This window comes from Perissodus microlepis, chromosome 14, assembly GCF_051167445.1.
Source record: "Perissodus microlepis isolate ML-2025 ecotype Zambia chromosome 14, ASM5116744v1, whole genome shotgun sequence".
In the NCBI taxonomy this organism is placed as follows: Eukaryota; Metazoa; Chordata; class Actinopteri; order Cichliformes; family Cichlidae; genus Perissodus; species Perissodus microlepis.
The window spans coordinates 293098-320684 of record NC_140474.1 but is presented as its reverse complement, the minus strand read 5'-3'; the positions used below and the strand labels follow the sequence as shown (position 1 = coordinate 320684).

Here is a 27587-nt window from a genome sequence, read left to right as displayed (position 1 = left end):
GGCTTTTCAGTGAGTTTTTTGGACATCCTGATAATAATGAATTACAGTCGTCCAGCCTGGAAGTAATAAATGCATGAACTAGTTTTTCAGCGTCACTCTGAGACAGGATATTTCTAATTTTAGAGATGTTGCGCAAATGGAAGAAAGCAGTCTTACATATTTGTTTAATATGTGCGTTGAAGGACATGTCCTGGTCAAAAATGACTCCAAGGTTCCTCACAGCGTTACTGGAGGCCAAGGTAATGCCATCCAGAGTATGAATCTGGTTAGAAACCATATTTCTAAGATTTTCAGGGCCGAGTACAATAACCTCAGTTTGATCTGAATTAAGAAGCAGAAAGTTAGCGGCCATCCAGGTCTTTATGTCTTTAAGACATTCCTGCAGTTTAACTCATTGGTGTGTGTTATCTGGCTTCATGGACAGATAGAGCTGGGTGTCATCTGCATAGCAGTGAAAATGTATGCTATGTCTTCTAATGATGCTGCCTAAGGGAAGCATGTATAATGTAAACAGAATTGGTCCTAGCACTGAACCCTGTGGAACTCCATAATTAACCTCAGTGTGTGAAGAGGACTCTCCATTTACATGCACAAATTGGAGTCTATTAGATAGATATGATACAAACCACTGCAGTGCAGTACCTGTAATACCTACAGCATGTTCTAATCGCTCTAATAGGATATTATGGTCGACAGTATCGAACGCTGCACTGAGGTCTAGCAGGACGAGCACAGAGATGAGTCCACTGTCAGAGGCCATAAGAAGATCATTTGTAACCTTCACTAAAGCTGTTTCTGTGCTGTGATGAGCTCTGAAACCTGACTGAAACTCTTCAAATAAACCATTCCTCTGCAGATGATCTGTTAGCTGTTTGACAACTACTCTTTCAAGGATGTTTGATATGAAAGGAAGGTTGGAGATTGGCCTATAATTAGCTAAGACTGCTGGGTCTAGAGATGCTTTTTGAGTAAAGGTTTAACTACAGCCAGCTTGAAGGCCTGTGGTACATAGCCGACCATTAGAGATAGGTTGATCATATTTAAGATCGAAGAATTAATCAATGGCAGGACTTCTTTGAGCAGTTTTGTAGGAATGGGGTCTAAAAGACACGTTGATGGTTTGGAGGAAGTAATTATTGAAGTTAACTCAGAAAGATCAATTGGAGAAAAAGAGTCTAACTTAACATCAATGGTACTAAGAGTAGCTGTAGATAATATTACATCTGTGGGATGATTACTGGTAATTTTTTCTCTAATGATAAAAATTTTATTTGTGAAGAAGTTCATGAAGTCATTACTAGTTAACGTTAAAGGGATGGTTGGCTCCACAGAGCTCTGACTCTTTGTCAGCCTGGCTACAGAGCTGAAGAGAAACCTGGGGTTGTTCTTATTTTCTTCAATCAGTGATGAATAGTAAGATGTTCTGGCTTTGCGGAGGGCTTTCTTATAAAGCAGCAAACTATTTCTCCAGGCTAAATGATGATCCTCTAAATTTGTGACACGCCATTTCCTCTCCAGATTACGAGTCATCTGCTTTAGGGTACGTGTTTGAGAATTATACCACGGAGTCAGTACTTCTGATTAGAGACCTTAGTTTTCACTGGAGCTACAGTATCCAGAGTCGTACGTAGTGAGGAGGTGAAATTATTAACAAGATAATCGACCTCTGTTGGGGTAGCGTTCAGATAGCTGCTCTGCTCTGTGTTGGTACAGGGCATTGAAGATGATAACAGTGGGTGGATTATATTCTTAAACTTAGTTACAGCGCTTTCAGAAAGACGTCTACTTTGATAAAATCTACTCTCCACCGCTGTGTAATCAATTATTGTAAATGTAAATGTTATCAGGAAATGATCAGACAGGAGAGGGTTTTCAGGAAACACTGTTAAATGTTCAGTTTCTATGCCATATGTTAAAACAAGATCTAGAGTGTGATTAAAGTGGTGGGTGGGTTCTTTTACATTTTGAGAGAAGCCGATTGAGTCTAATAACAGACTAAATGCCATGTTGAGGCTGTCATTTTTAGCATCTACATGGATGTTAAAATCACCCACAATAATTATTTTATTTGAGCTCAGAACTAAATTAGATATAAAGTCTGAGAAATCAGACAGAAACTCTGTGTAAGGCCCAGGTGGACGATAGATGATAACAAGTAAGACTGGTTTCTGAGTTTCACAGCTGGGGTGGACAATGTTAAGCATCAGGTCCCACGTGACCACAAACCGCGATCAGCAGTAAGGTGTGAAGGAAGGAAAGACGAGTTTGCTGCGGGCGCGCGCATCACAGTCTCGTGCTTCGTCTTTAATGAGAACTCGAGCCTCCTGGCTGTAAACCGAGCCCTTGTTGCCATGGACCCAGCGCAGGTGTGCGCTGGCACCTGACGTTTCCCGCGGCCCCCCCTCCTCCCGGAGGTGGAGGCGGGGGCGTTGTGGTGGTGGCCTCCTCCCCCGGCTCCTCCTCCTCCATCATGCCGGGCAGACAGAAGCAGCTCCTCTTCTCCGTGTGCGGGCTCCTCGGCCTCTCCTGTGCGCTCACGGCCGCGGTGGCCACCGGCCTGCCGCTCTGGCTCCGCGGGGCCGTGCTGTGCCGCACCGGGGCCGAGCTCGTCAACGCCACCGGGGCCGAGCTGGACAAGTTCGTGGGCGAGCTGAGCTACGGGCTGTTCCACGGACAGCGCGTGAAGCAGTGCGGGCTGGGGGGCCGCGCGGCGCGCTTCTCCTGTGAGTGATCGCCGATGATGCACGCGCACGCGCAGTAATTCACGCACGAGCTGCTGCGAGTCTGCTCACGGCTCTATCAGCAACTCTGCATTAATAATAATCAGGTTAATCAATAACCCTGTTCATCGATCTGCAGTGACTGGTGTCATCAGATTATTGTTGTGACAGAAAATATTTCAGCTGAAAAAAACTAAAAACTATAAAAATAAAAACACTGATTCAATTGGGACAGCAAACTGAAAAAATTCAAGATGTCAAACAGATGAGATTTCATAGTAACCAGAACTCCATGAACTGAAGAGCCAGGACCAGGACCGAGACCAGGACCAGGACCGAGACCAGGATCAGCATTTCTGATTTGGGGGTTTTGGAGCCGGAGCTCTGTTGTCACCGGGGTGGCAGAAAAATGATTTCTGAACCCTGATGCTGATCTGAGACAAACACTGAACTCAGCCTGCGTGACTGTGACGTTCACGCCACAGTCACGCAGGCTGAGCTCGTCTCATTGGCTCGTGCACACGGCCAGCAGCAGGCGTCCTTCATAAATAAGGTTAATTAAAGGTTAAATGAATACAGCTGCAGATGTGAAACCACTGTCAGATAATCTTTTCCAAACGGGCGAATAAACATTTGTCACGTGACTCTGTGAGCGCTGGGACAGGAAGCAGCTCCCTCTGAGGTCCTGGTCCTGGGGAGCGGCCGCGCGGCACTAACGAGGCTTCCGCCTGATTGCGTGGGATCTGCGAGCAGAGACAAAGCCGCTCTGTCCCTGCAGGACCTGCGTCTCTGCTTCAGTGCAGAGCTTTTTGTTTCACGTCAGCGTCTCTGTGGGACGTTTGTCAGCCTTCGTGGGTGTTACAGCAGTGGGGGTGTTACTGTCACAGCTGAACTTAGTGGGGAGGTGGAACACGCTCCGGGTTCCAGCAGCTCGTGTTCTCTGGTTTTAAATCTCTTATTAAATATCTGACAATGTTCACTTCTTGTGTCTTTTTCGCACACTTCCTGTCTCTGTGGGCTTACAGATGATTTTCTGTCACGTTGGTGCTCTGTTGATTCTGTTTTTCATGTCTCTGCACTTCCTGTGTCGGTCTTGTCTGTTTTGTGTCAGCGTGTCTTCGCCCTGCTGTTTGACCCTCTAACAGGAAGTGCTGGCTGTGTGTCCTGAGGCTCGGTGACCTCTGTTGTCGCTGCAGACCGGACACGCCTCTCACTGCAGGTCTGTCTCTTGCTGTCTTCCAGTCTTTCCTGACCTCCTGAGTGCCATCCCCACGGGCCTCCACGTCACCGTCATCTTCTTCTGTGGTGTTGTGACACTCTTCTCCTCCGTGGCCACCGGCTTCTTCTTCTTCAACGCCTTCGGCAGACCCTACGAGACGCTGCAAGGCCCCGTGGGACTTTACCTGTGGACCTTCATCACCTGTGAGAACCACACCCTCACAGCTTCACCTGCCAGTCCACGGGAAGCTTTTGTTTGTACTGTAACGTGTTTCAAAGATAACAGCCTCCGTCCTCACGGTTGCCCTCAGCACAGCCAAATACGTCATCATTTGAAGAAGGGCTGATAAGATAAGAACAGCTGTTCGCTAAAATACGACCAAAAGCAAGACTGTTAGAGATGGGGGGAGCAGAGGAAGGACAGTGTCACTGAAATGCATGCTGGGACAGTTGGCGGGCTCCCGGTGAGCCTGTAACGAGATATATAAAATATGGATGGTCTGAAATGAGTTCAGAGAGGATCACAGACAAACAGCCTGATAACAGAGCCCAGGGCAGGAGAGGGATAAAGCAGGCGGGGGGCGGCCTGGCCGATCATTAAGACCCAACGATCCTCCGCTCATTTCCTCCTTCTCCGGGTTCATTTCACTTAATCGGCCCGTCCAATGTGTGCCTGCAACCGCAGACCCCAATTAGTGCCGGGCAGCGTCCCCACAAATACTCCAGTTTCACTCACAAAGAAGGCCCGCAGAAGCCTAGCAGGCCGCCACGGCACCTGTCAGAGACCACGCCCCTAACGATGCAAACTTGAACCTTAACACAGTTTATACAGGTGTGTTGTAGAAACAGGTGTTACGAGGGCTCAATATTCACAGACACCAAACAGCTTATGCATCAGGCTGAAGCATCTTAACACAGCGGTCTGTGTGGACGAACTCACTGCTGCCCCCGCTGGACGGGGGAGGAACTGCAGTGTTGGAGCCTGTGCTCCTCACAGTTGGATGGTTGGTCCAAACCCTGGATGGGGAACCAGTGATGCACAGACTGGAGAGGCCTGTCAGTCATGTGACCTGAGCTCAGCTGAGCCACGTTACCATGAGCTCCATCACGGGTTTTATTTTCACCGTCTGAGCTCCTCTGATGACATCATCACTCCTTCTGTTGTGGCATCTGGTTCGCCTCCTCTGGCCTTCTCAGAGGTGGAGGTGGTGTCTAAGGGTGATGGGGTCAGAGGTCAGAGGTAAGCCTGATGGTTCCTGTCTGTGTTTCCTGCAGGTGTCAGCAGCTGCCTCGTCATGGTCCTGTTTGTGTCGGAGGTAAAGCTCAGTCGTCTGTCCGAGCGGATCGCCAACTTCAATGAGGGGAATTTCATCTTCCAGACGTACACCGAGCGCTACGACCGATGCTTCTGGCTCTTCTTCCTCATCTTCCTCCTTCAGGGACTGAACGCCCTGCTGGTCCGACTGGCGGGAATCCAGTTTCCCTTTCAGCAAAACAAAGAGGTGGAGCTGAGCGGCGGGGCGGCCGACCTCATGTACTGAGAGGAGCACGGCTCAGCGGGAAAACGGCCTGAACGGCAGACTTCATCAGCCGCCACTTCCTGTCGCTGCAGCTCTGTCGGAAGGCTTTCCTTCACAGTCTGTTCCACGCTGAAGAAGCCGAACCCTCGCTCTTCACCAGCGTGAGGGCGTTTCCCTCGGTAACAGCGGCGATCGTGACTGACGCTGAAACTACGAACAGTTCGTAGATTTGAAATGTTACTCTGTGGTAGATGACGCTGTCGAGCTCCTCTGTGTCTTCATTTCTTTGCAGATCTGTGATGTTTAGGTCCTCGCTGGCTCACTCGTCCTCTAGCTTCTTGTGTTTCACCGATCACGATGACGACGCATCCGGCGCCGTGCCCGTCCTGATCCGAGCTCTTTGGTTCTGAGGACAGGCGATGCCTCGGCTCTGCCGTGCTGCTGTGTGGGAAAGCAAACGTGATCGTTGAACGCAGAGGAAGGTTTTGGACAGTGAATCACTGACAAAGTGTGTTTCTGTGCAAACCATCACGAGCTAAATGTGCCTGTTAGGAAAATAAAACTATCTGAGCGTCTGTTTCTGGGTTTGACTGATTGTTTGGTGGCTTCACGTCTGGATTTCTTCTGTTCCTGCAGCTCTCTGTGACTGATCTCTGACCAGCTGCTTGTCCGTCGCTCCTCCAGACTCGTTTCACATTGCTCTGAGATCTTTCTGAGGGCTTTACATGACGAGGACAGAGGTCACCAGCAGAGAGCAGAGCCTGGAGGTCAGAGGTTACACTCCCTGTGGAGGCCCTCACCTTTGACGGGTTTGATGAGGAGACAAACGTAGGACTTCATTTTTTTACAATATAAAAGACCAGAGTTTATTTTTTTTCTGTGACATGACCTGTAACTGTGGCCGATCAGATGTTTACTGGTCCAAATACAGAAAGCCATCAGTTGCCATGGTGATGTTCTCATTTTTGCACATCATCATGAAAGCAGAAATATCCCGAAACCCTCGGCAGCGTTCACAGCGCGCTGAATCCTGAGCAGCTTCAGCCGCACGTGGCAGAAAACCCGCGACAGCGGTGAGCGAGGTGCTTCAGGAAGCCTGTGATCGGGTCGGCATTAGCGGCGAGAGCCTTTGGACTGAAACCTCATGGCGTGTGTTGGCTTTAACGGGGCCATGAAGCTGGTGGTGCTGCAGGGCGCTGTGATGAGGCCCGCCCCCTGCAGTGACACCGAGCCCGCCCTCCGTGTTTGGACGTGCTGACAGAGCAGACTGGACTGTCTGTTGTCCTCTTGTTTCCACTGTGTGTTTAATGGTGGCATCCTCTTTAGCAGCCGGCCAATTAAAGGCCAGGATTTCATCCAGCTGATGGCAGACGGGAGCTCAGCTGGAGAAAACTGGATCTGCTGTTTTTAGAAGGACTTTAAACTTTAACCATGTTCAGCCTGAAGTCCAGGCAGGACACGGGGTGTGATTACTGCTGGCCGAAGAGCTGCAGCTTAATGAGCACGTGCGACTGCGAAACCCGTGAGCGCGCCTCTGGTGGCCTGAACGCTGCAGACGCGTCAGGGAGTCAAACACGGAGACGTCATCAGCTGGAAAGCCTGAAACACCCCAGGGAGTGAGAGCAACACTGATGAGCTCTGTGCCGTTTGTGAACGAACAGGGAGTGACGCGCGCCCTGCCCGGGGGGATACTGTCACAGTTAATTGGCTGACCCTGGGGATGGCAGTCAGACGGTGGGAGGTAAAAAGAGCCCGCTCAGACAGTCCGGCCTCGGACACACAGCTTCCCGTCACTCAGACCACTGCAGGTAACACGCTTCCTCACAGCGGGATCGCCGAGCTCCGGTTCACAGGTAATACTCCCGATTTTCCTCTGACAGCAGAGCTCCGAAGAGTCAGGATCACGCTGATATATGTACAATGACATGTAGGTGCACTTTGGTGTGTGCTGGAGCAGGTCAAGGTGACGATGATGATGATGGTCTTGTTGCTGAAGTTAGAGGGTTCTGCTGGTAGCAGATGTTACTCTCATGAGAAGAAGCAAGAGGCTTCCTGTGACTGACGGTGCAGCTGCCGTTACTGTTGGAGGGTCACTGAGGGTCCTGCAGATCAGGACGTGGTGACGTGTAAATAAAACAAATAGAAATCTGTGAAAGCCAACAATTCAGCCGACCTCAGACTGGAGTCTGCTGAAAATAGCTCCTCATTTGAAACGGTGCAGCATCGGGTTTGAATAAAGTCAGCAGGAGGAGCATGATGCAGAAACACCTCCTCTGAGCTCTTTGAAGGTGGACTGAGGCTGATGGCTGAGATTCTGTTTGGCGGCCATGGATGCTGCGTCCTGAAGAGGAGAGGGACCATGACGGCCTCATGGATGAAAAAAGAATGAGGTGTGCACACGAAGCCCGTGTGGTTCTTCAGAATGTCATGTGACCAAAGATAAACGATTGTCTGAAATCATGTGACTGCCTCACTAGGTGACTGGAAAGAATGGTTGGTTACCAGTTGCTTGGTTGTCACTAGTTGTTGCTGGATGTTACCAGTTGTTAGTAGTGCAATCCAGTGTGAGTAATGAAACAGCTGTCAGTGCTTGTACCCGTCGGCCTGCCAGTATGCCAGATGATTCCCAGTCCAGCCCTGGTGCCATCCACACAGCGCCTGTTTCAGGAAGATCTTTATAAAGAAACCTGACTGAGCTCACGCTGCAGCAGCAGACCTGACCTGAGTACAGCTCAGACCACAGGACCTACTGGCTAAATTCACCGAACCTGATTTGGTGTAAACTGAAATTCAATCAGTTTCTCCATATTTTTCACCCGCCTCTCTTATCTACTCATCACCGCCTGTTAAAACATCGTCTGTTGCTTCAAATCCCGTAGTGCTCTCCACACTTAAGATGTGGTTTCAGTTCAGGTCGCATTTTAAATTCATATCCCTCTCTACCAGATTACCATTGTTAAGGAATCATCTATTTTCCCTGCCACTGCCAACGCCGCCTGTTTGACGTGGCATGAAAGAGACATAAAAAGCGTGAGAGCCCTTTACAGAGATGATGTCTTTCTTAGTTCCTCAGAGCTGTCCTCAAAGTGTAACCTGCCTCCTTCTCACTTGTTTCTCTATTTGCAAATTAGACGCTGTGTCTCATCACTGTTTCCAAACTTCTCCCCGCTGATCCTTCTTGGGTTGACCTTCTGCTTGTGAGGCCTAATCAAAAATCACTTCTATCAAATATATATTGTATGCTTATGGCGACCCAAACTGATTCATCGGGTAAAATCAGAACCGCCTGTGAGCGTGAATTAGGTGTTGAACTGTTTGAATCATGGTGGGACAAGGTGAGTCTCATGCGTTCAAGTACACCATGTGCTACAGCTTGTACAGTTTAAAGCAGCAACCCTGGGCACGAAGGGTTAACAGCTGGCACAACTACAGCTGACTGGCCATCGGTATGCCCGATGTGATTTTTCGTTTTTATGGGTCGATGATTTTTGTTTGTTTGTTTGTTTGTTTGTTCTTTTTTTTGTAACGGTATAAACAATGAAAGGTGGTGGATTGGCCAGATGCTGGCAGATGTGTAAAAATAACTAAATTGTTTAGTGTCTGTGGCGGAGCTACAACAGCAGGTGGATGAGGGAAGGGGAGGCAGGAGGAGCAGAGACCCGAGGCGGTGAACTGAACTTCAGGTAAGAAGTTATGACCTGCAGTCTGTCTGGGTCAGATATAAACCAAGTTTAGGTGGAGTTTATTTTCGTTATGCTGACTTTTTCGTACTGCTACTAGCTAGCATGACGGAGTTTCTATACAGCTGGGTGGTGCTGTGATGTTACTGATGGTGAACTTTATTTTATTCATAAGGTTAGTCAGTAGAGTTTCCAACCGTCCCGTAAAAAACGGAATCGTCTCGTATTCAGAGAAAATATTACGCGCTTCGTGTTGAGCTGAAAAGCAACAGTTTGTCCCGAACTTCAGCTACAATGAAAAAGACACGAAGCTGGAGTTATGGATAAAAAGTGTTGTTTTTTTTTTGTTTCAAAATAGCTGAGAACTATTCGCTGACAGCTGCCAACATCTGCGAACAAATATCATTCTGTAAAGTTTATATAGTGTGTAACTATTTGTGTAGAGTGTTATTAAATTTATTGCTAATGCAGTCATATGGCACACTGACTTCTGAGGAAACTTTAGATGCACTCGTCATCAGAAAGGTTGCCGACCCCTGGTGTAAAGTAATAAACAGAGCCCATTTCTCAAAATCCCGTTTATCTAAAAATTTTCCTTCAATTATAGATCAATGTGACCTCCCCCTGCAATCTAAGCCATATGTTTTTCTTCTGTCCAAGTTTGAACAAATTTTGGGTTTTCAGAGGTTTTTGGATCCGATCCGAGAAGACCCTCTAATTGCCATATTTGGAGTTCCAAAGACCCTCTTAATATAACTCCCTTTTTGTTCCCTTCTCGCTAGACGCTGTATTTTACTTTGGAAATCTCCCACGCCTCTATCTGCGTTGCAATGGCTTAATACTGTCCGGACGTTCTTGAGGGTGGAGAAAATCTCACTCACAGTGAAAGGCAGTTCTGCTAAATTTATCCACAAGTGGACACCCTTTGTGGAATATCTCAGATCTTTTCCTTAGAACAATGCGATTTACCCACCTGCCACTAGATTGAAAAGAATTTGACATTTACTCTTTTTTTAAGGTAGGCACAGGATTTAAGCCCCCCCCCCCCCTTCTATTCTTTTATTTGTATTTATTTATTTATTTATTTATTTATTTTTTATTATTTTACTTTATTTATTTATTTAAGATTTTTTCTAATTTACTAACTTTTTTCTTCATTTTTCTCTCTCAATTTTCTGTTCTTGATGTTTAAAATTTTAAAATTTCTTAAAATTATTTTAATTTGTCTTTGTTTAACAAGAAAAAGTTAAAATGATTGGGAAATAAATATTTGAGAAAATATGTCATGTAAGATACATACAATACAATGTATATAAGTTTGTATAATCTCTTGATAAACAAATAAAAACAACAGAGCACAAGCAGCACAGAGGAACATCTGGTCTCCAGACATGGAGAGTTCAGACTGAGCAGATATTTCAGTGTCGAGCAGATGTGTCTGCTTTAGACTTTAAATACTTCCTGCTTAGTTTCTGTGAAAACAGTGAAGCGTGTAGATGGATCTGTCAGGACAGGAACTGAAGCTGTGGTGTTTCCTGTAAACTGATGAACTGATGTGTGTTCAGATGGAGGCAGAGATTCAGCAGATCCTGGTCCAGGTGTCGGAGCTGCAGCACCGAAGGAAAGTTCACTTCCTGCTTCAAAAAATCCGATCAGCTCCCCAAATCTGAATGCCTTCACACACCTCCAAACAAACACCACAAAATCCTGAATTTTCTGGTTCCGAACTGGCCGTGCAACTCGTACACACTGAAAGTACGGCATTTTTTCTGTCCTCTAAGCGTCAGCAGCATCAGCGAGGACTTCCTGGTCTGGTCCAGGAGCTGAAGCTTTGCTCCGCATATCAGCATGTGGCACAGCCTGGAGCTGAATCTGGCCAAACACAATTATTTTACTGTGTCAGTATCAGTGTGTGTAGAGCTGTGAGAGACACATCGACATGTGACTCAGAAACATGGAGCCTGTTTGTTGCTGTGAACGGCTGCATGAACAGATGAGTCCCAAAAACACTTAGAACACATAAAATATTTGCAGGATTTTATGTGTCAGGTGTGTGAAGGCTCTCAGAGAGACACATGCACAGATGTTTTCAGACTGAAGGATTTATTCTGTTGTGTTCTTCCTGCAGGCTGCAGTCACAGTCTGTGGTTGTAAGTATCAACATTCATTTACACTCAACTCAGTTTTATTCATATGGCACCAAATCACAACGACTCAGAATGTCACTGTTTCCAAAAGAAAGCATATTTGTGTTTCTGTAACTAGAAATTAATTTGAAATGTTGACAGTAACACAGAGACCCTCTCTCAGCATCCATCACGCCTGATAGATTGATAGATAGATCAGCGCTGCCCTCTGTTGGTGGTGCAGCTGCACTGCACTCAGTTTTCAGCTGACTGTGTAACACTCAGTCAGGCTGCAGCTTCAGACAGGATGAAGGAGCAGCTCGTCATCCTCGCCGTGGCTCCTCTGTAGTGTTAGTAAGGGCCGTCCCTCAGCTGTAGTCAGTGATGTCAGACCGCAGGCTGGACTACATCGAGCTGCTCTGGCAGGAAGTGAGCAGGAATCCTCACGTGAGTCGCCTCTAAGAAAATACTACTGCACTTACTACCACCACGTACTGTGTTTGATCAGTGTCACCCTCACGCTCCGCTCTATCCATCAGCTGTCCAGGAGCTCATATTGCTTTATTTTGGTGTGTGCACTGAGGGGAGACAAAGGTAAATGCTTTCCTGAGTCATGTGACTGCAGGTTTGCTGTAAATCTGATGTTTCCGGGAGAAGTTGTTCAGCGTTGAAGCTGTGGGAAGTGTTTTTTTCGTTGTGACTGAACGGTCGAAGGCAGCTGTTTGTCTCGCCTTCTCCTCAGAGGCTGCTGAATGTGGAGAAAGAGGAGGAGCAGGAGGAAGCCCCTCCACCCCGGAGGACCCTTCAAGCCCTCTGCTCTATCCCCCGGAGGCTGGCCATCTCTGCGGGGCTCGGGGGAACGCCGGTCACCCCCCAACTGATTGAGGTAAACACAATGATTCAGAAACAGGGTCACCTGACACCACTGGGTGTCAGGTGACCCTGTTTTCCTGTAAACACGATGAGCTCACCTGACCACAGATCAGCCGTGTTACGCGACTCCTCCACTTGGCTGAAGGGAGGCGGGGTTTATGAGGATACCAGGATGGAGGTGTGCAGGTGCTGAAACTCCAGCTCTATGATGTTATCTTTATGCAGTCAGACTTCTGCTTGAAACAAACAGTTTTAGTTCCTCCTCCTTTACACTAGTTTTGTTATCATTGGCTGCCTGTAGCAAACAGAAGGTCTGAACAGAGCAGGGAGTGTTCAGAGCTGCTTTGAGCTGTTGTTCCCCGTCAGGCTGCATTCAGGGCAAACGATCGACCGATGACCTGTCTCTGTTTTGATGTCAGAGCCTGAGGAGGATTCTTCTGGGTGGAAACTTTCGTGTCTTCGACTACGAGTGGAGGAAAGCCGTCTTCCACTTCAGGGAACCAAACTCCGAGTTAGCATACGCTCTGAAGGCTGATGGGGTGAGAAACCAACTCTGCTTTTAAGATCAGGCTTCGAAGTTTCCTTTTTGCTAAAGCATGTAGTTAGAGCTGTTTGAGACGGAGAGACAGCTTCATCCATCAGGCTGTCAGGATGCTGAACTCTCTCACACACCAACTCCAGACCTGCATCCACCTCTGACCCCCCAAACATACAAACTCTGACCCACCACCATCGCCTTTCACTGACTGCACCACCCCCAGTGCACACAAACTTGCCCATAATCACAATGATTGTGTTGGACACTGCTGTTTAAATAATCGTATTGTGTTGTGTCGTACATAAGACTTTTATTTTATTTTCCTTTTTTTATCTTTATATTTTTACTGTCCACTGAGGGCCATGAGAGCACAGTGTATGACTGTGCATGGGGTCTTTGACAATAAGGGACAGCTCAGTAGGTAGAGTGGTGGCCCCGTGATCGGAAGGTCGTGGGTCTGAATCCACTGAGGGCTACCCTGAGGTACCGTCCCTACACACTGCTCCCCGGGTGCCCCAAGGCTGCCCGCTGCTTCACAGAGTGAATGGGTTAAATGCAGAGAGGGATTCCTCCACGGGGATCAATAAAGTATACAGTATTATTATTAAAGCTGACTTTGACTCGTTTGCTTGTTAGGGCAAGCAAACGAGATGAAGTCTGAGGAAGTAAATCAGGAAAGAGAGAGAAAGGGAACGGAGGAATTAAAGTTAATATTTCCTTACAAATGTTATAGGAATATCAGGAAAAGACGACAAGCAGAAACTCAAACTAAACCTTTAGCTTTAACCTTTCTTAATTTTTTGATAAATATTACATTGTCACACAGCTGATTCAATTGTTAAGGCCCTCTCACATTTATTAAAAAAACGTGTCACTCATTCATAAAGAAGAAGGTAACTATGTGTGTCGTTTCCACAACACTGCTTTCCTCCCAAGGTGCCCAGAGCCGCTGAAAGGAACGCACGGACACTTGGGCCTAAAAGTTCACCAAGCTCCACACAGAACGTTTTCCTTCGCGTGGTTGAACTTAGCGCAGCTGTAGGCTTCGTTTTTATTGGCTGCGTGAAGGTACGTCACAGCGCGCAGCGGTCAAAATTCAACCGCTGATTGTGTGAGCACTCCTGGCTCAGCGCAGCGTTAAAACGTTGTCGTGCAGCACAAGCAATAGAAATGAACGGGCTTCAGAGCGCGGTGCGTGCCGCGTCCCGTGTGAAAGGGCAGGTAGACTACTGCAGAATACGCTCACCGTGTTGTTTTTGAACAAACGTCCTCGAACCAACCTCTGTGCTGCAGAAGCTTCAGCACCACTTAATAGCAGACTGAGTGGGTGTTTACATTCGACCCTGTAGGTCAGAGAAAATACAGAATAAATGTTAACTTGGTTTTTAAAGTGTAAACAAAAAGAGTTCAAAGCAAACATTAAAAGCCCAGAATTTCCCGGACACGACTAAGAGCTTCATCTCACTCCTGATAGGCTGGCAGTTTTAACCCATCAGCATCAAGCCCCGCCCAGAATATTACATCTTTTAAGGTCAGGTGTGTGTTTCAGGGTGGGGCTCGGGCCATTCAGATGGTCGTCCAGGCTCGCATCATTAAGCACCTGCTGTTCACCCGACAGAGCACCTCAGACGGACAGACGCTGCACAGGTGAGGCCTCTCTGGCGTGGAAATGGTAAAGGTGAGATGTCACATGATGAAAAATGAACATGACAGAAAATGGGAACAGCGGGACGGTAACTGGTCTTTCTCTGTGCCCAGCGGTTCTCTGAAGTCGCGTCAGTTTAATTCAATTCAATTCAATTTTATTTAGATAGCGCCAAATCACAACATAAGTCGCCTCAAGGCGCTTCATAGATACAGAGAAAAACCCAACAATCATATGACCCCCTATGAGCAAGCACTTTGGCGACAGTGGGAAGGAAAAACTCCCTTTTAACAGGAAGAAACCTCCGGCAGAACCAGGCTCAGGGAGGGGCGGGGCCATCTGCTGTGATTGGTTGGGGTGAGAGAAGGAAGACAGGATAAAAGACATGCTGTGGAAGAGAGACAGAGGTTAATAACAGATATGATTCAATGCAGAGAGGTCTGTTAATACATAGTGAGTGAGAAAGGTGACTGGAAAGGAAAAACTCAATGCATCTTGGGAATCCCCCGGCAGCCTACGTCTATTGCAGCATAACTAAGGGAGGATTCAGGGTCACCTGGTCCAGCCCTAACTATATGCTTTAGCAAAAAGGAAAGTTTTAAGCCTAATCTTAAAAGTAGAGATAGTTTCTGTCTCCCGAATCCAAACTGGAAGCTGGTTCCACAGAAGAGGGGCCTGAAAACTGAAGGCTCTGCCTCCCATTCTACTTTTAAATACTCTAGGAACAACAAGTAGGCCTGCAGAGCGAGAGCGAAGTGCTCTAATAGGGTGATATGGTATTACAAGGTCATTAAGATAAGATGGGGCCTGATTATTTAAGACCTTGTATGTGAGGAGCAGGATTTTGAATTCTGGATTTAACAGGAAGCCAATGAAGGGAAGCCAAAACAGGAGAAATATGCTCTCTCCTTCTAGTCCCTGTCAGGACTCTTGCTGCAGCATTTTGGATTAGCTGAAGGCTTTTCAGTGAGTTTTTTGGACATCCTGATAATAATGAATTACAGTCGTCCAGCCTGGAAGTAATAAATGCATGAACTAGTTTTTCAGCGTCACTCTGAGACAGGATATTTCTAACTTTAGAGATGTTGCGCAAATGGAAGAAAGCAGTCTTACATATTTGTTTAATATGTGCGTTGAAGGACATGTCCTGGTCAAAAATGACTCCAAGGTTCCTCACAGTGTTACTGGAGGCCAAGGTAATGCCATCCAGAGTAAGAATCTGCTTAGAAACCATATTTCTAAGATTTTCAGGGCCGAGTACAATAACCTCAGTTTTATCTGAATTAAGAAGCAGAAAGTTAGCGGCCATCCAGGTCTTTATGTCTTTAAGACATTCCTGCAGTTTAACTCATTGGTGTGTGTTATCTGGCTTCATGGACAGATAGAGCTGGGTGTCATCTGCATAGCAGTGTAAATGTATGCTATGTCTTCTAATGATGCTGCCTAAGGGAAGCATGTATAATGTAAACAGAATTGGTCCTAGCACTGAACCCTGTGGAACTCCATAATTAACCTCAGTGTGTGAAGAGGACTCTCCATTTACATGCACAAACTGGAGTCTATTAGATAGATATGATACAAACCACTGCAGCACAGTACCTGTAATACCTACAGCATATTCTAATCGCTCTAATAGGATATTATGGTCGACAGTATCGAACGCTGCACTGAGGTCTAGCAGGACGAGCACAGAGATGAGTCCACTGTCAGAGGCCATAAGAAGATCATTTGTAACCTTCACTAAAGCTGTTTCTGTGCTGTGATGAGCTCTGAAACCTGACTGAAACTCTTCAAATAAACCATTCCTCTGCAGATGATCTGTTAGCTGTTTGACAACTACTCTTTCAAGGATGTTTGATATGAAAGGAAGGTTGGAGATTGGCCTATAATTAGCTAAGACTGCTGGGTCTAGAGATGCTTTTTGAGTAAAGGTTTAACCACAGCCAGCTTGAAGGCCTGTGGTACATAGCCGACCATTAGAGATAGGTTGATCATATTTAAGATCGAAGAATTAATCAATGGCAGGACTTCTTTGAGCAGTTTTGTAGGAATGGGGTCTAAAAGACACGTTGATGGTTTGGAGGAAGTAATTATTGAAGTTAACTCAGAAAGATCAATTGGAGAAAAAGAGTCTAACTTAACATCAATGGTACTAAGAGTAGCTGTAGATAATATTACATCTGTGGGATGATTATTGGTAATTTTTTCTCTAATGATAAAAATTTTATTTGTGAAGAAGTTCATGAAGTCATTACTAGTTAACGTTAAAGGGATGGTTGGCTCAACAGAGCTCTGACTCTTTGTCAGCCTGGCTACAGAGCTGAAGAGAAACCTGGGGTTGTTCTTATTTTCTTCAATCAGTGATGAATAGTAAGATGTTCTGGCTTTGCGGAGGGCTTTCTTATAAAGCAGCAAACTATTTCTCCAGGCTAAATGATGATCCTCTAAATTTGTGACACGCCATTTCCTCTCCAGATTACGAGTCATCTGCTTTAGGGTACGTGTTTGAGAATTATACCACGGAGTCAGGTACTTCTGATTAGAGACCTTAGTTTTCACTGGAGCTACAGTATCCAGAGTCGTACGTAGTGAGGAGGTGAAATTATTAACAAGATAATCGACCTCTGTTGGGGTAGCGTTCAGATAGCTGCTCTGCTCTGTGTTGGTACAGGGCATTGAAGATGATAACAGTGGTTGGATTATATTCTTAAACTTAGTTACAGCGCTTTCAGAAAGACATCTACTTTGATAAAATCTACTCTCCACCGCTGTGTAATCAATTATTGTAAATGTAAATGTTATCAGGAAATGATCAGACAGGAGAGGGTTTTCAGGAAACACTGTTAAATGTTCAGTTTCTATGCCATATGTTAAAACAAGATCTAGAGTGTGATTAAAGTGGTGGGTGGGTTCTTTTACATTTTGAGAGAAGCCAATTGAGTCTAATAACAGACTAAATGCCATGTTGAGGCTGTCATTCTTAGCATCTACATGGATGTTAAAATCACCCACAATAATTATTTTATTTGAGCTCAGAACTAAATTAGATATAAAGTCTGAGAAATCAGACAGAAACTCTGTGTAAGGCCCAGGTGGACGATAGATGATAACAAGTAAGACTGGTTTCTGAGTTTCACAGCTGGGGTGGACAATGTTAAGCATCAGGCTTTCAAATGAATTAAAAGTCTGTCTTGGTCTTTCATTAATTAATAGGCTGGTGTGAAAAATTGCTGCCACACCGCCCCCTCGGCCTGTGCTTCGAGGTTTCTGGTAGTTAGAATGACTCGGGGGTGTTGATTCATTTAAACTAACATAATCATCCTGCTGCAACCAGGTTTCTGTAAGGCAGAGTAAATCAATTTGTTGATCAATTATTAAGTCATGTACTAACAGAGACTTGGAGGAGAGAGACCTAATATTTAATAATCCACATTTCACTGTTTTACTCTTTGGTTCAGATGTGGATACTGTACTGTTCTTTCTTTTTGATTGTTTATGTTTAAGTTGTTTGTTGCTGGTTTTTAGTTTGTTTTTTGTCTTTTTGGAAGCTGACACAGTCTCTATGGAGATGGGTTTTTGGGGGGGTAGCAGGAGGAGAGAAGCTGCAGAGAGGCGTGTAAGACTGCAACTCTGCTTCCTGGTCCCAACTCTGGATAGTCATATTTTGGGGGGTTTAATAAATTTGTCCATATTTCTAGAAATGAGAGCTGCTCCATCCAAAGTGGGATGGATGCCGTCTCTCCTAACAAGACCAGGTTTCCTCCAGAAGGTTTGCCAATTATCTATGAAGCCCACATCGTTTCTGGGACACCACTCAGACAGCCAGCAATTTAAGGAGAACATGCGGCTAAACATGTCACTCCTGGTCTGATTGGGGAGGGGACCAGAGAAAACTACAGAGTCCGACATTGTTTTAGCAAAGTTGCACATCGATTCAATATTGATTTTAGTGACCTCCGATTGGCGTAACCGGGTGTCATTACTGCTGACGTGAATTATGATTTTACTGAATTTAGCACCCAGCGTCCTGCGTCACCTTTGACCTTTGGTGTCCTCGGCTCCCCACAACTCTAATGTGCTTCTATTATTTTGTCCACCCTCCAGTCTGACAGAGGTAGGACGGCAGGAGCAGGAAAGAGCATTGGCGGCCGCCCTGAGCGACAGCCTCTGGTTGGCCGGCCAGGAGGCGAGCGCGACTGTCACCTTGGTAACCGAAGACTATTGCATCACATCTCACCTGGACAACAAACTGGACACCTTCACAGAGAGGGTACCGCCCTTCCTCACAGCGCTCCGACCGCTGCTCCGTCCCCAGCATCTCGTCACGTCTGTTCTTTCATGTCTTTCAGCTGCAGCTCTTCACGTTCAGCGAGAAGGACGCCATCACCAACTTCATCCTCGACCACATCCAGTGCGTGAGTACAGCATCCAATCAGGACGCCAGAATCAGGTCACTTTACCTTAGCGTTAACTCTTCAGTTTGTTGCATTAATGCGAATTCAGGTGAGAAAAACGAGCACTGATCTTTACACACGTGACACGACTACACAAAAATACGGCCTGCGATCGGACGTGGCGCTCCGTCGGCCTGCGGTCGGAAAGGTTTCGGGTGGTTTGGAGCCCGCCGTGCGACGTGACCTGTTGTCTTGTAGTTTCAGGAGGAGGGCAGTCATGGCGTCATCCTTTTCCTCTACAGCCTCATCTGCTCCTGTACCATCGAGAGGTAACCACACAGCGAAGCTCTGCGATGTTAGCGCCCCCGACAGGACACAGTCTGTTACAGCCCGCTGGTTAACTGAGACGTTGACCATGTGCGTCCTCTTCCTCACAGGCTGAGGCAGGACCTAGACTCTCCTACGTCATACCTGCTGCACCTCAGCCCGGGCAGCTCTGCCTGTCGGCAGGTAAGAGCTCACCTGGCTCATGTTGCCAGACTTCATTTAGAAATCTTTGTGTAAGGCGTTAGTGCACAGGTACAATCAGATACCAGGCCCGCACCTGTCACAGGTGTGTTGTTTTACATGCGGGCTCCGCCCACTCATGTCATTCACTCAGCAGCTTCCTCCTTCTCTGCGACCATCGTCGCTCTGTGTTCAGCTAAAAATGTCTCAATCAGAGAGCACCATGGGAAGTAAAAATCTGCTGAGGGGCTAAACAGCTGACAGTGACATCATCAGAGAGACATGGATGCTCGTTTGTGTTTCCTGCTGATGTCGCCTCCATCAGCCTCAGCTCTCGCGCTGACCGAGATCAGAGCGTCTCTGTTAGCCTGAGAGCGTCTGCGAGCGTGTGACCTGAGCGAGCGTGCACACCTGTAGAGTGCAAAGTGGGAGGAGCCTCCAGGTCTCTGCTTGTGTATGCAGGCTCTGCTGAACCTGCTACTGACCGGCAGAGCCAGCCCGCACCTCTTCAACGGGATGCGGCACTTCGGGCAGGACGGCCTGCCTCTGCAGCGCCCCCTGCAGGGCGTCCTGTCCCGCAGCGATGTAGGATATCTGCGCTGGAGTCGAGAGGAGATGGAGCGCGGTGCGCTGCCACAGGTAGAGACCTGTAACCGAGCACCGCCGGCACACACACACACACACTCACAGCTATGTGTTTCAGTGACATGAGGAAGCAGCAGAGCACAGCTGATGTAATCAGGATACTCACAGTAACCTTTCAGGTGTGCCTCAGGTGTGTGTTACATCCGTCTATCTGCTCTCATCAGTCTTCGGTCCTTCAGTTTCTCATTTTAAACAGCTGACGGCCGGCAGCTGTGAGCTGAGGCTGTGAAGCAGCTCGTGGTGCTGTGAGGTCGTTTCACTACAGCAGAAACCAGTAAAACTGTGTCCTTTACTGGTTTACCCATTATATTACAGCCTGATACACACCGTTTGGGCTCTGTGGATTCAATTCAATTCAATTTTATTTATATAGCGCCAAATCACAACAAAAGTCGCCTCAAGGCGCTTCATAGATACAGAGAAAAACCCAACAATCATATGATCCCCTATGAGCAAGCACTTTGGCGACAGTGGGAAGGAAAAACTCCCTTTTAACAGGAAGAAACCTCCAGCAGAACCAGGCTCAGGGAGGGGCGGGGCCATCTGCTGTGATTGGTTGGGGTGAGAGAAGGAAGACAGGATAAAGACATGCTGTGGAAGAGAGACAGAGATTAATAACAGATATGATTCAATGCAGAGAGGTCTATTAATACATAGTGAGTGAGAAAGGTGATTGGAAAGGAAAAACTCAATGCATCATGGGAATCCCCCGGCAGCCTACGTCTATTGCAGCATAACTAAGGGAGGATTCAGGGTCACCTGGTCCAGCCCTAACTATATGCTTTAGCAAAAAGGAAAGTTTGAAGCCTAATCTTAAAAGTAGAGATAGTTTCTGTCTCCTGAATCCAAACTGGAAGCTGGTTCCACAGAAGAGGGGCCTGAAAACTGAAGGCTCTGCCTCCCATTCTACTTTTAAATACTCTAGGAACAACAAGTAGGCCTGCAGTGTGAGAGCGAAGTGCTCTAATAGGGTGGATCTAAGGAGCATGGAAAGAAAAGCGTCTGGATTTCTTTAAGCTTCTTGAAGACGTTTTATCCGAGAAGCTTCTTCAGTTCTGAGAGCAGATGGTGGCCCTATGGGGAGTGTCCCTAAGAGGGTCGTGGATCCCCTATTGATCCTCTGCCTCAGAGCTGAAGAAGCTTCTCAGATGAAACGTCTCCAAGAAGTCTTTCCACGATAACCATGACTGAGGACCTTCACAGACACGTCTCTGTGGATAATGTGTTATCACTCATCCACCTGGATCATTCTGTTAGGGGCGTGGCCTCGTTGATGCGGGTGTACCGTTAGTTTGAGAGCGGGTGAGAGCGATACTAGGATTTCATCATTTTATGGATGCAGCTTGCTAAACACTCCCTGTTAGCTGATATCCAAGCACTCCACCCTCTCCACCTTCAAACAAAACCAAAAACTAATATTAGCCAACAGGTGCCATTAGGCACTGACCAACCACCTCCACCTGCATCAGAGACTTTCTCCACGAGGCTCTTTAAGTTAAACAGCTGAGTTCTTACAGTCAGAAGAGCGCCCCCTGCCTGTCTCCCTCTGTCTGCAGGTGGGCAGCATGCTGAAGACTCCCAGGTTCCCGGTGTGGGTTTGCAGCATCAACAGCAGCTGCTCGGTCCTGTTCAGCGCCACACGCTCGCTGCTGTCAGACTGGAGGGCGGAGCATCTGTTCCAGCTGTACTACTACAGTGGGCAGAGCTCGCAGACAGCGACGGCCAGGCTGACAGTCGGTGAGCGTTGCGGTCACACGTCTGCAGGTCTGACCGGGATCCCTCTCGTGCTTCATCCACCATCTGTTTCCTGTTTCCTGTACAGATACTCACTCCCACCACTGGGAGGCGTCGTCCAGAGATGGAGAAGGAGATCCAGAGAAACGGTTTCCCTCACTGGAGATGACCATCAGGACCAAGTGGGACGGAGCTGTGATCGCCTGGAACGGCACCTCCCCCTTCTACTGAACATCACCACAAACACTGGTCTGCGGTCGTCACAGCACTCCCGACTGTTTTTACCATTACAGGAAACCAGATGTTAAAAGTCCCGTTACGAACCTCACGTCTTCAGTGACCACTGATGATTCGGACCCAAGGTGGTGGCGAGGTCACCGTGGTCACTGACGAATCAGCGAACACAGCCGAGCACAAAAACAGAGCGTCTGGAGGTAAAATGAATCCAGACTCCAGTGTGTTTGCATTCCCACGTTATTCCCTGCTGTCCTCTGGACTCGTCTCTGTCATCAGACCCTGACGACTTCCTGTTCTCGTCTCCGTGTTTCTGGGTGAAGCTGAAGGCGGCTCTGTAGTAGCGTCACGTCTGCCCAACGTTTGACCTTTGAACCAAACTGATGTTTGTCTTTGATGATGTTTCAGTCTCGTGTCCTCATCTTAAATTGTTTGATCTTCGTTTAGCTGAAAGTCTTCTGTTCCTTTGAAATGTAACAGAAATAAATCTGACTCATGTTTAAACATCCAAGGAAACTTGTGTTTGTTTGGTGTGATCTCCGGGCTTGGAGGTTTCTGTTCCCTGTCACACTGCTTCAGTGAGGTCCGGCTCTGAGGAGGCCCACGGCTTCCTGAAAGCCGTCCGAGGCTTCAGTGAACATGATCAGCTTCCTCTGATTTTACGTGGAGATATGCAGAGCTTTCAGCTAACAGCTCGTTGGAGCAACGATACGATTTTATGTCAAACTGTGTCACCTTTGGCGTGACAGGCTGCTGCTGACAAAGAGCCTAAAGACAGTTTAAAACTGCTTCTTTCCTGGAGAGCTGTTGCTCAAGGGCACTTTAAAAACTACAAGAATATCTGACTCAAGACTTTTGCACATTACTGTTGTATTTATACAGCACGCATCAACACACTGGGGCCAACACAAAGGATAGAAGGGCCTTCAGTACCGTGGCCACGGGTCTGTGGTCACATGTCTGAAGATGAAACAGCGTTACAGTAAACCGAGCAGCTGGATACGGGAGCATGGAGCAATGTCGGAGTTATCCAAGGTTACAACATTCTCAGGCAAAAGTTCTGGTGACCAAAGTGAGCTCGAGGTTCCTGAGTCTGTTTCAGAGACGACTTTCCGACCTCTCAACTCTGTTCAGGTCTAAAAGCTTCAGCAAGCAGTGATCAGAGCTGCCTGTGTGTAGGACGGATCGACACCCGAGGAGCTCGAACACGGCTGATTGAAACATGAAAACTTCAACCCTGGAGTTCTCCAGCACATCAAGACTATCTCTCCACGCCGTTACATATTCCATATGTAAGGGGTACGAGCTCCCTTGGTCGTGGCGCGTGGATACTTCTTTAAGACACTCCGGCGTGCCAGGCCACGCCCCACAGCTCACGTGCGTGGTTCACATGACCAGCGGGGCTCCTGTCATTGCTCGAGTGGGGCGGCTCCTCGCCTCTGACTGCAGCTTGAGCCACTGCTATTACTCATGCAACTGCATGCTGTTTCCCCCTGGCGTCTTGCCCGAGCTTTGCTGGTTTATGCGCCAGCCGGACCACGCTGTGTCTGATACGTCAGCCAGCGAGCGTGTGTGTTCCAGCCTGCGGCGCCGGCTGTGCACAAGTGTCTCGTCCTCGAGTTGACTCTTGAGGCTCCTCTGTCTGCGGACAGCACGTGGTGACGGTGCTGGGGGTGGACCTTCGGTTGTCGCCTCGCTCCGCCCTCCACTTCAGCAGGCTAGGCTGCCAGTCCCCCTCCCTGTCTGTTGACAGCACGGGGCGGCTTCGGCTCTTTGGATGGACAGGTCTCATCCCTAGCTTGGCCTGCTACTGTAGGCTGTTCCCCTGGCGTGTTGCCCGCTTTGCTGGCTTACACGCCAGTCGGCCCTCGCTGTGGCGAGTGAGAGTTCTCCAGCCTGTAGCGCCGTTTCTCTATCTGGCGTATTTCCCACATGTCATAGGTTTATGCCACCAGCTAGAGATCGTACGGTTACTGTCACGGTTTGCCAGGGCAAGCCGTGGGGAATGTTGGAGAGAAAGGACCCAAACGCTGGCCTTAGTGGAATAAGCAGTGGGTTTATTTACAGTGAAGTAAATGTACACCACACAATAAATCTCCAAAGTGCTCCCTCGACTCCCGTGACGTGTCTTCTCCCAAGTGCTGGTATTCCGTGCTCTCTGCTCCTGTGCCGACGCCCACCCTGTGCGTCCTGCAGTCCCGTGTTCCGCTCTCCTGAGGAAAAAACAACAGACGCAGCCGTTATGGCACCGACTCCAGCAGGCATACACTTAACAGTACTTGAGACACTGACATGGAGTCTAACTCAACAATCCTGCGCCGAAGGAAGCTCCATCGCTCTGTTAAGTAGCTCCCCCGACGAGCCTGATCAGAAGCAGGTGTGTGAGAACCTAGGCGTGACCGGCAGCCGGCAGGGCCACGCCCATCAGGTCTGCAGGTGGCCGTCCTTCATCCTTCAGCCACACCCGCAGACACCCATACGTACACACACCAGCAAGAAACACAAGAGCACAATGCAGCAAACATACATCCAATACAATAACAATAATAACAATAATAATGGTCCACACTGTTCACGGACCCCGAGTCCCCGGAACCGGGTCCGTGACAGTTACTGTGTAACCTGGGTCCTCTTAGTGAGAGACTATGGCTACGTTCACACTGCAGGCGAAAGCGCATGAAATCCGATTTTTTTGACCCTATGCGACCCATATCCGATCATGGTGTGACAGTGTGAACAGCACAAATCCGATATTTTCAAATCCGACCTGGGTCACTTTCGTATGTGGTACTGAATCCGACACATATCCGATGTTTTAGAAAGCTGCTGTTTGAAGGTCATGTCGCATTAAATCCGTCTTTTACGTCACTGACACAAGACAGATGCTAATTATCAGCGCTGGAGAAGACATCGCAAACGCTTCCTGGCCATCCAGTGTAGATGTCAGTGAAACTGTTGGGAAGACAACGTTGGAGAAACGTGAACATTTTCTTTGTACTGTATAATCTGCAGATTCTGACAGAAATCTGCAGCTATCCTTTGAAGCACCGCTCCTCTAAAACAGCAATAAGGATCATTATTAGGTTATTTACATTATTATGTAAATAACAAAATAACTTAAAGCAAAAATTGGGAAACGTAAAGTCCGAAGTCTTTATATTAAGGCCATCAGTCAAACATTGTTTGGTCTGGGTCTAAACAGAGCCGTTGTGTGTGACGTCTTCTTTTGCGCATGCGGCCGCTTTGAGCGTTCACACTACAGCGCGTTTGCTGTCGCATTTTATTTGTAGTGTGAACAAGCAGACAAAATCGGATTTGATCAAAAAATCAGAATTGAGCATTAAGACCTGCAGAGTGAACGTAGTCTATCTCTCCACCGTCAGGCTGCTGGGAGACGCGTTCTATCACCGGCGTCACGTCTGTACAACTGTTGTATACGTGAGCTGTGGGGCGTGGCCGGGCGTGCCGAAGCATCTTAAAGAAGTATCCCCGCGCCACGACCAAGGTACCCCGTACATATGTAACAGTGTGGAGAGAGAGTCTCTCACTAAGAGAACCAAGGTTACACAGTAACCGTGCAGTACGAGCCAATCAGGAGCCTGACCTGGTAACCAGCTGAGTCAGAACATCATCGACAGTGAGATCAATAAAAATTATTGATCCTCAGGTCATTGATGACTTCAGGGAGAGCTGCTGCGATTGGTTCTTATCATAAAGACTGTGACATCAAAGGCAGTTGTAAATTATTTCTAATACTCTGAAGAAGAAGAGAGGATTAGAAACAGATCTATAATTATTGATCATCACTGGATCCAGGTGATTGTTTGACATTCAGCTGCTGATAACAGAATGATGTGTGAAACAGTGACATACAGATGTGATCACTTTGGTGTGGGTGGGGTCGAGTGCACAGAGACTGATCAATACCTTCTCCTAGGGCTGCTCGATTATGGCAAAAATGACAATCACGATTATTTTCACTGAAATTGAGATCTCGATTATTTGACGATATTTATTTAACAATAACAATGTGTTGAATAATGACTTTAAAGATTGTCTACTTGATCCACGTCTGACTCCGCCAACCCATAATGTTTCTACGGTGGCCCCTAGAGACAAAGCACGTACAAACTCCAAAACACTTGCAAACTCCAAAACACAACGGAAGTGCTCCAGGACGCTAGGGGCAGTGTTGCGCTTTTGTTAGCTAGTAACTACACAAGCCAGGAAGTACCAATGACCGGATTTGGGCTGTATCCCAATTCAGGGTCTGCAGCCTTAAAGGCCGCATTTTAAGGCCGATTACGTCACAGCGACACGGCGAAGGCTGTCCCAATTCAAAGGCTGCTCGAAATGCGGCCCTCAAATGCGTCCTTAATTTCCCTGAATTTTAAGGATGGGTCGGTGTAGCCTTCATGGCCCAACATATCCCACATTTCATAGCGCGGCGGTGGTGTGGATAATTTTGCCGAAAAAAACGGCTGAAGCGGAGCCGCCGAAGAGTAAACTTTCAAAAGTAAGTACTGAATATTGTGTCACTTATTTATGTACAAATGTTTAATAATGAAGAACATTAAAACATTACTGTTGGCCACATGTCGGCAAAGTTATGTGACATTAGTGAAGTTTGTACTAACTTGGTTTTAAAGCCTTTACTTTAAAATATACGCCGTTCAATAGTCGACCTTAATCTAACAGAGAATGTGATGATTTCATGGATAATTAAAGTCAGTCATATATCCACAAACACAACAAGCTGAAAGTCAGTGATGCTGCTCGGTTTGCAGTCCTGAATATCACGGCACAAGCAGGATTCACTGCACTGTTAATGTTAGCTATGTTATATTGCTGCCTCTGCTCGGTGGTGTCGAGCCAAACGGACTTTAACGTGTGTTTGAACGAGCTGACGGTTCACTCGTTAAGCTGAATGTGTCCACTGGACCATCTGGGAACTCTTCTTGTTTAGCACTCGTAATAACACAAACACTAAATCCTCCTTCTCTGGTGCTGTTGTGTAGCAGTGTGTACACCTGAGACTGTCACCTGTCTGTCTGTCCTGCACTCTCTCTCTGTTTCTTTCTCTCTGATTGTGGAATAAAAGTATGAACATGTGTTTATAAGTTACACTTGTGTTTGAATCCTGCAGCTTATCACACATTTGATTTCCATGCGTGACGACTGCAAGTGTCCAGAGTGAGGACAGACTGAGGGACCCACTGCTGCACATCATCTGTGAGGCTTTGCACCCCTGATGATCCACCAGGACAAACTCAGCAGTGTGTGAGGAAGAGGAGGAGGAAGAGCCAGCAGCAGCTGACAGATGGAGAGAATAGACAGACTGTTCCCTGTTTGTGAAGGACTGCTAGGAAAGTTTAACATAACTGTCTGTCCTGAATCAGTCTTATTAGGTAATGTTCAAATAATGTTATCATCCAGTGTTTTCAGTGTGGGAGAAAGTACTCAGGGCCTTCAAGTTACACACTATGAAAGGCAGCAACAAGGTTAATGTTCAGAAACCTAAAGTATGTATCAGCAGCAGAATGGAGCTAAAAATAAATGTTTGTTTCAGTTCTATGAAGCTTTGAATATTTTGGATCAGTAGCTGCTGTGTTTGTTGCATCATATTGCTGTAATTGTTTATATGCTTTATATATTCTGAGCTAAGTTGATCTATAGTGTTACATCATATTCTATAAGGATGTTATGTGTTTGTAGACTTTCTGCCCAGTTTGACCCATTTAGCAGAAGTCAGC

At 47.1% G+C, this 27587-nt stretch overlaps 2 protein-coding genes and 1 long non-coding RNA gene across 13 annotated transcripts; 2 read left to right on the top strand and 1 right to left on the bottom strand.

Annotated features, from left to right (window-relative positions):
* Positions 1–2000: 2000 nt before the first annotated feature.
* clrn1 (clarin 1) lies at positions 2001–6033 on the top strand. The gene is made up of 3 exons (XM_084951907.1): positions 2001–2723; positions 3963–4142; positions 5214–6033. The coding sequence occupies exons 1-3, from the start codon at positions 2471–2473 to the stop codon at positions 5477–5479; spliced, it is 699 nt and encodes a 232-aa protein (XP_084808033.1). The 5' UTR covers positions 2001–2470; the 3' UTR covers positions 5480–6033.
* On the top strand, positions 5876–22340 carry mindy4b (MINDY family member 4B). 11 transcript variants are annotated; one of them, XM_084951895.1, is made up of 13 exons: positions 5876–5966; positions 6095–10760; positions 11268–11288; positions 12007–12150; positions 12557–12676; positions 14225–14322; positions 18425–18590; positions 18670–18735; positions 19017–19043; positions 19152–19224; positions 19684–19860; positions 21423–21603; positions 21689–22340. In XM_084951895.1, exons 2-13 carry the CDS (start codon positions 10692–10694, stop codon positions 21906–21908), a joined length of 1362 nt encoding a protein of 453 aa, XP_084808021.1. In that variant the 5' UTR covers positions 5876–5966; positions 6095–10691; the 3' UTR covers positions 21909–22340. The 11 variants fall into 11 exon arrangements, with proteins under 11 accessions (XP_084808021.1, XP_084808023.1, XP_084808020.1 ...); XM_084951897.1 differs by lacking the exon at positions 5876–5966 and having other exon boundaries at positions 6138–7311; positions 10704–10760; XM_084951894.1 differs by lacking the exon at positions 5876–5966 and having other exon boundaries at positions 6138–7311; positions 9056–10760.
* Positions 22341–23870: 1530 nt separating this feature from the next.
* Positions 23871–25888, bottom strand: LOC146372735 (uncharacterized). Its single transcript, XR_014802229.1, has 2 exons — positions 24127–25888; positions 23871–24047 (listed from the first exon to the last, which is right to left on the bottom strand). It is a non-coding gene; the product is annotated as an uncharacterized LOC146372735 (long non-coding RNA).
* Positions 25889–27587: the final 1699 nt, after the last annotated feature.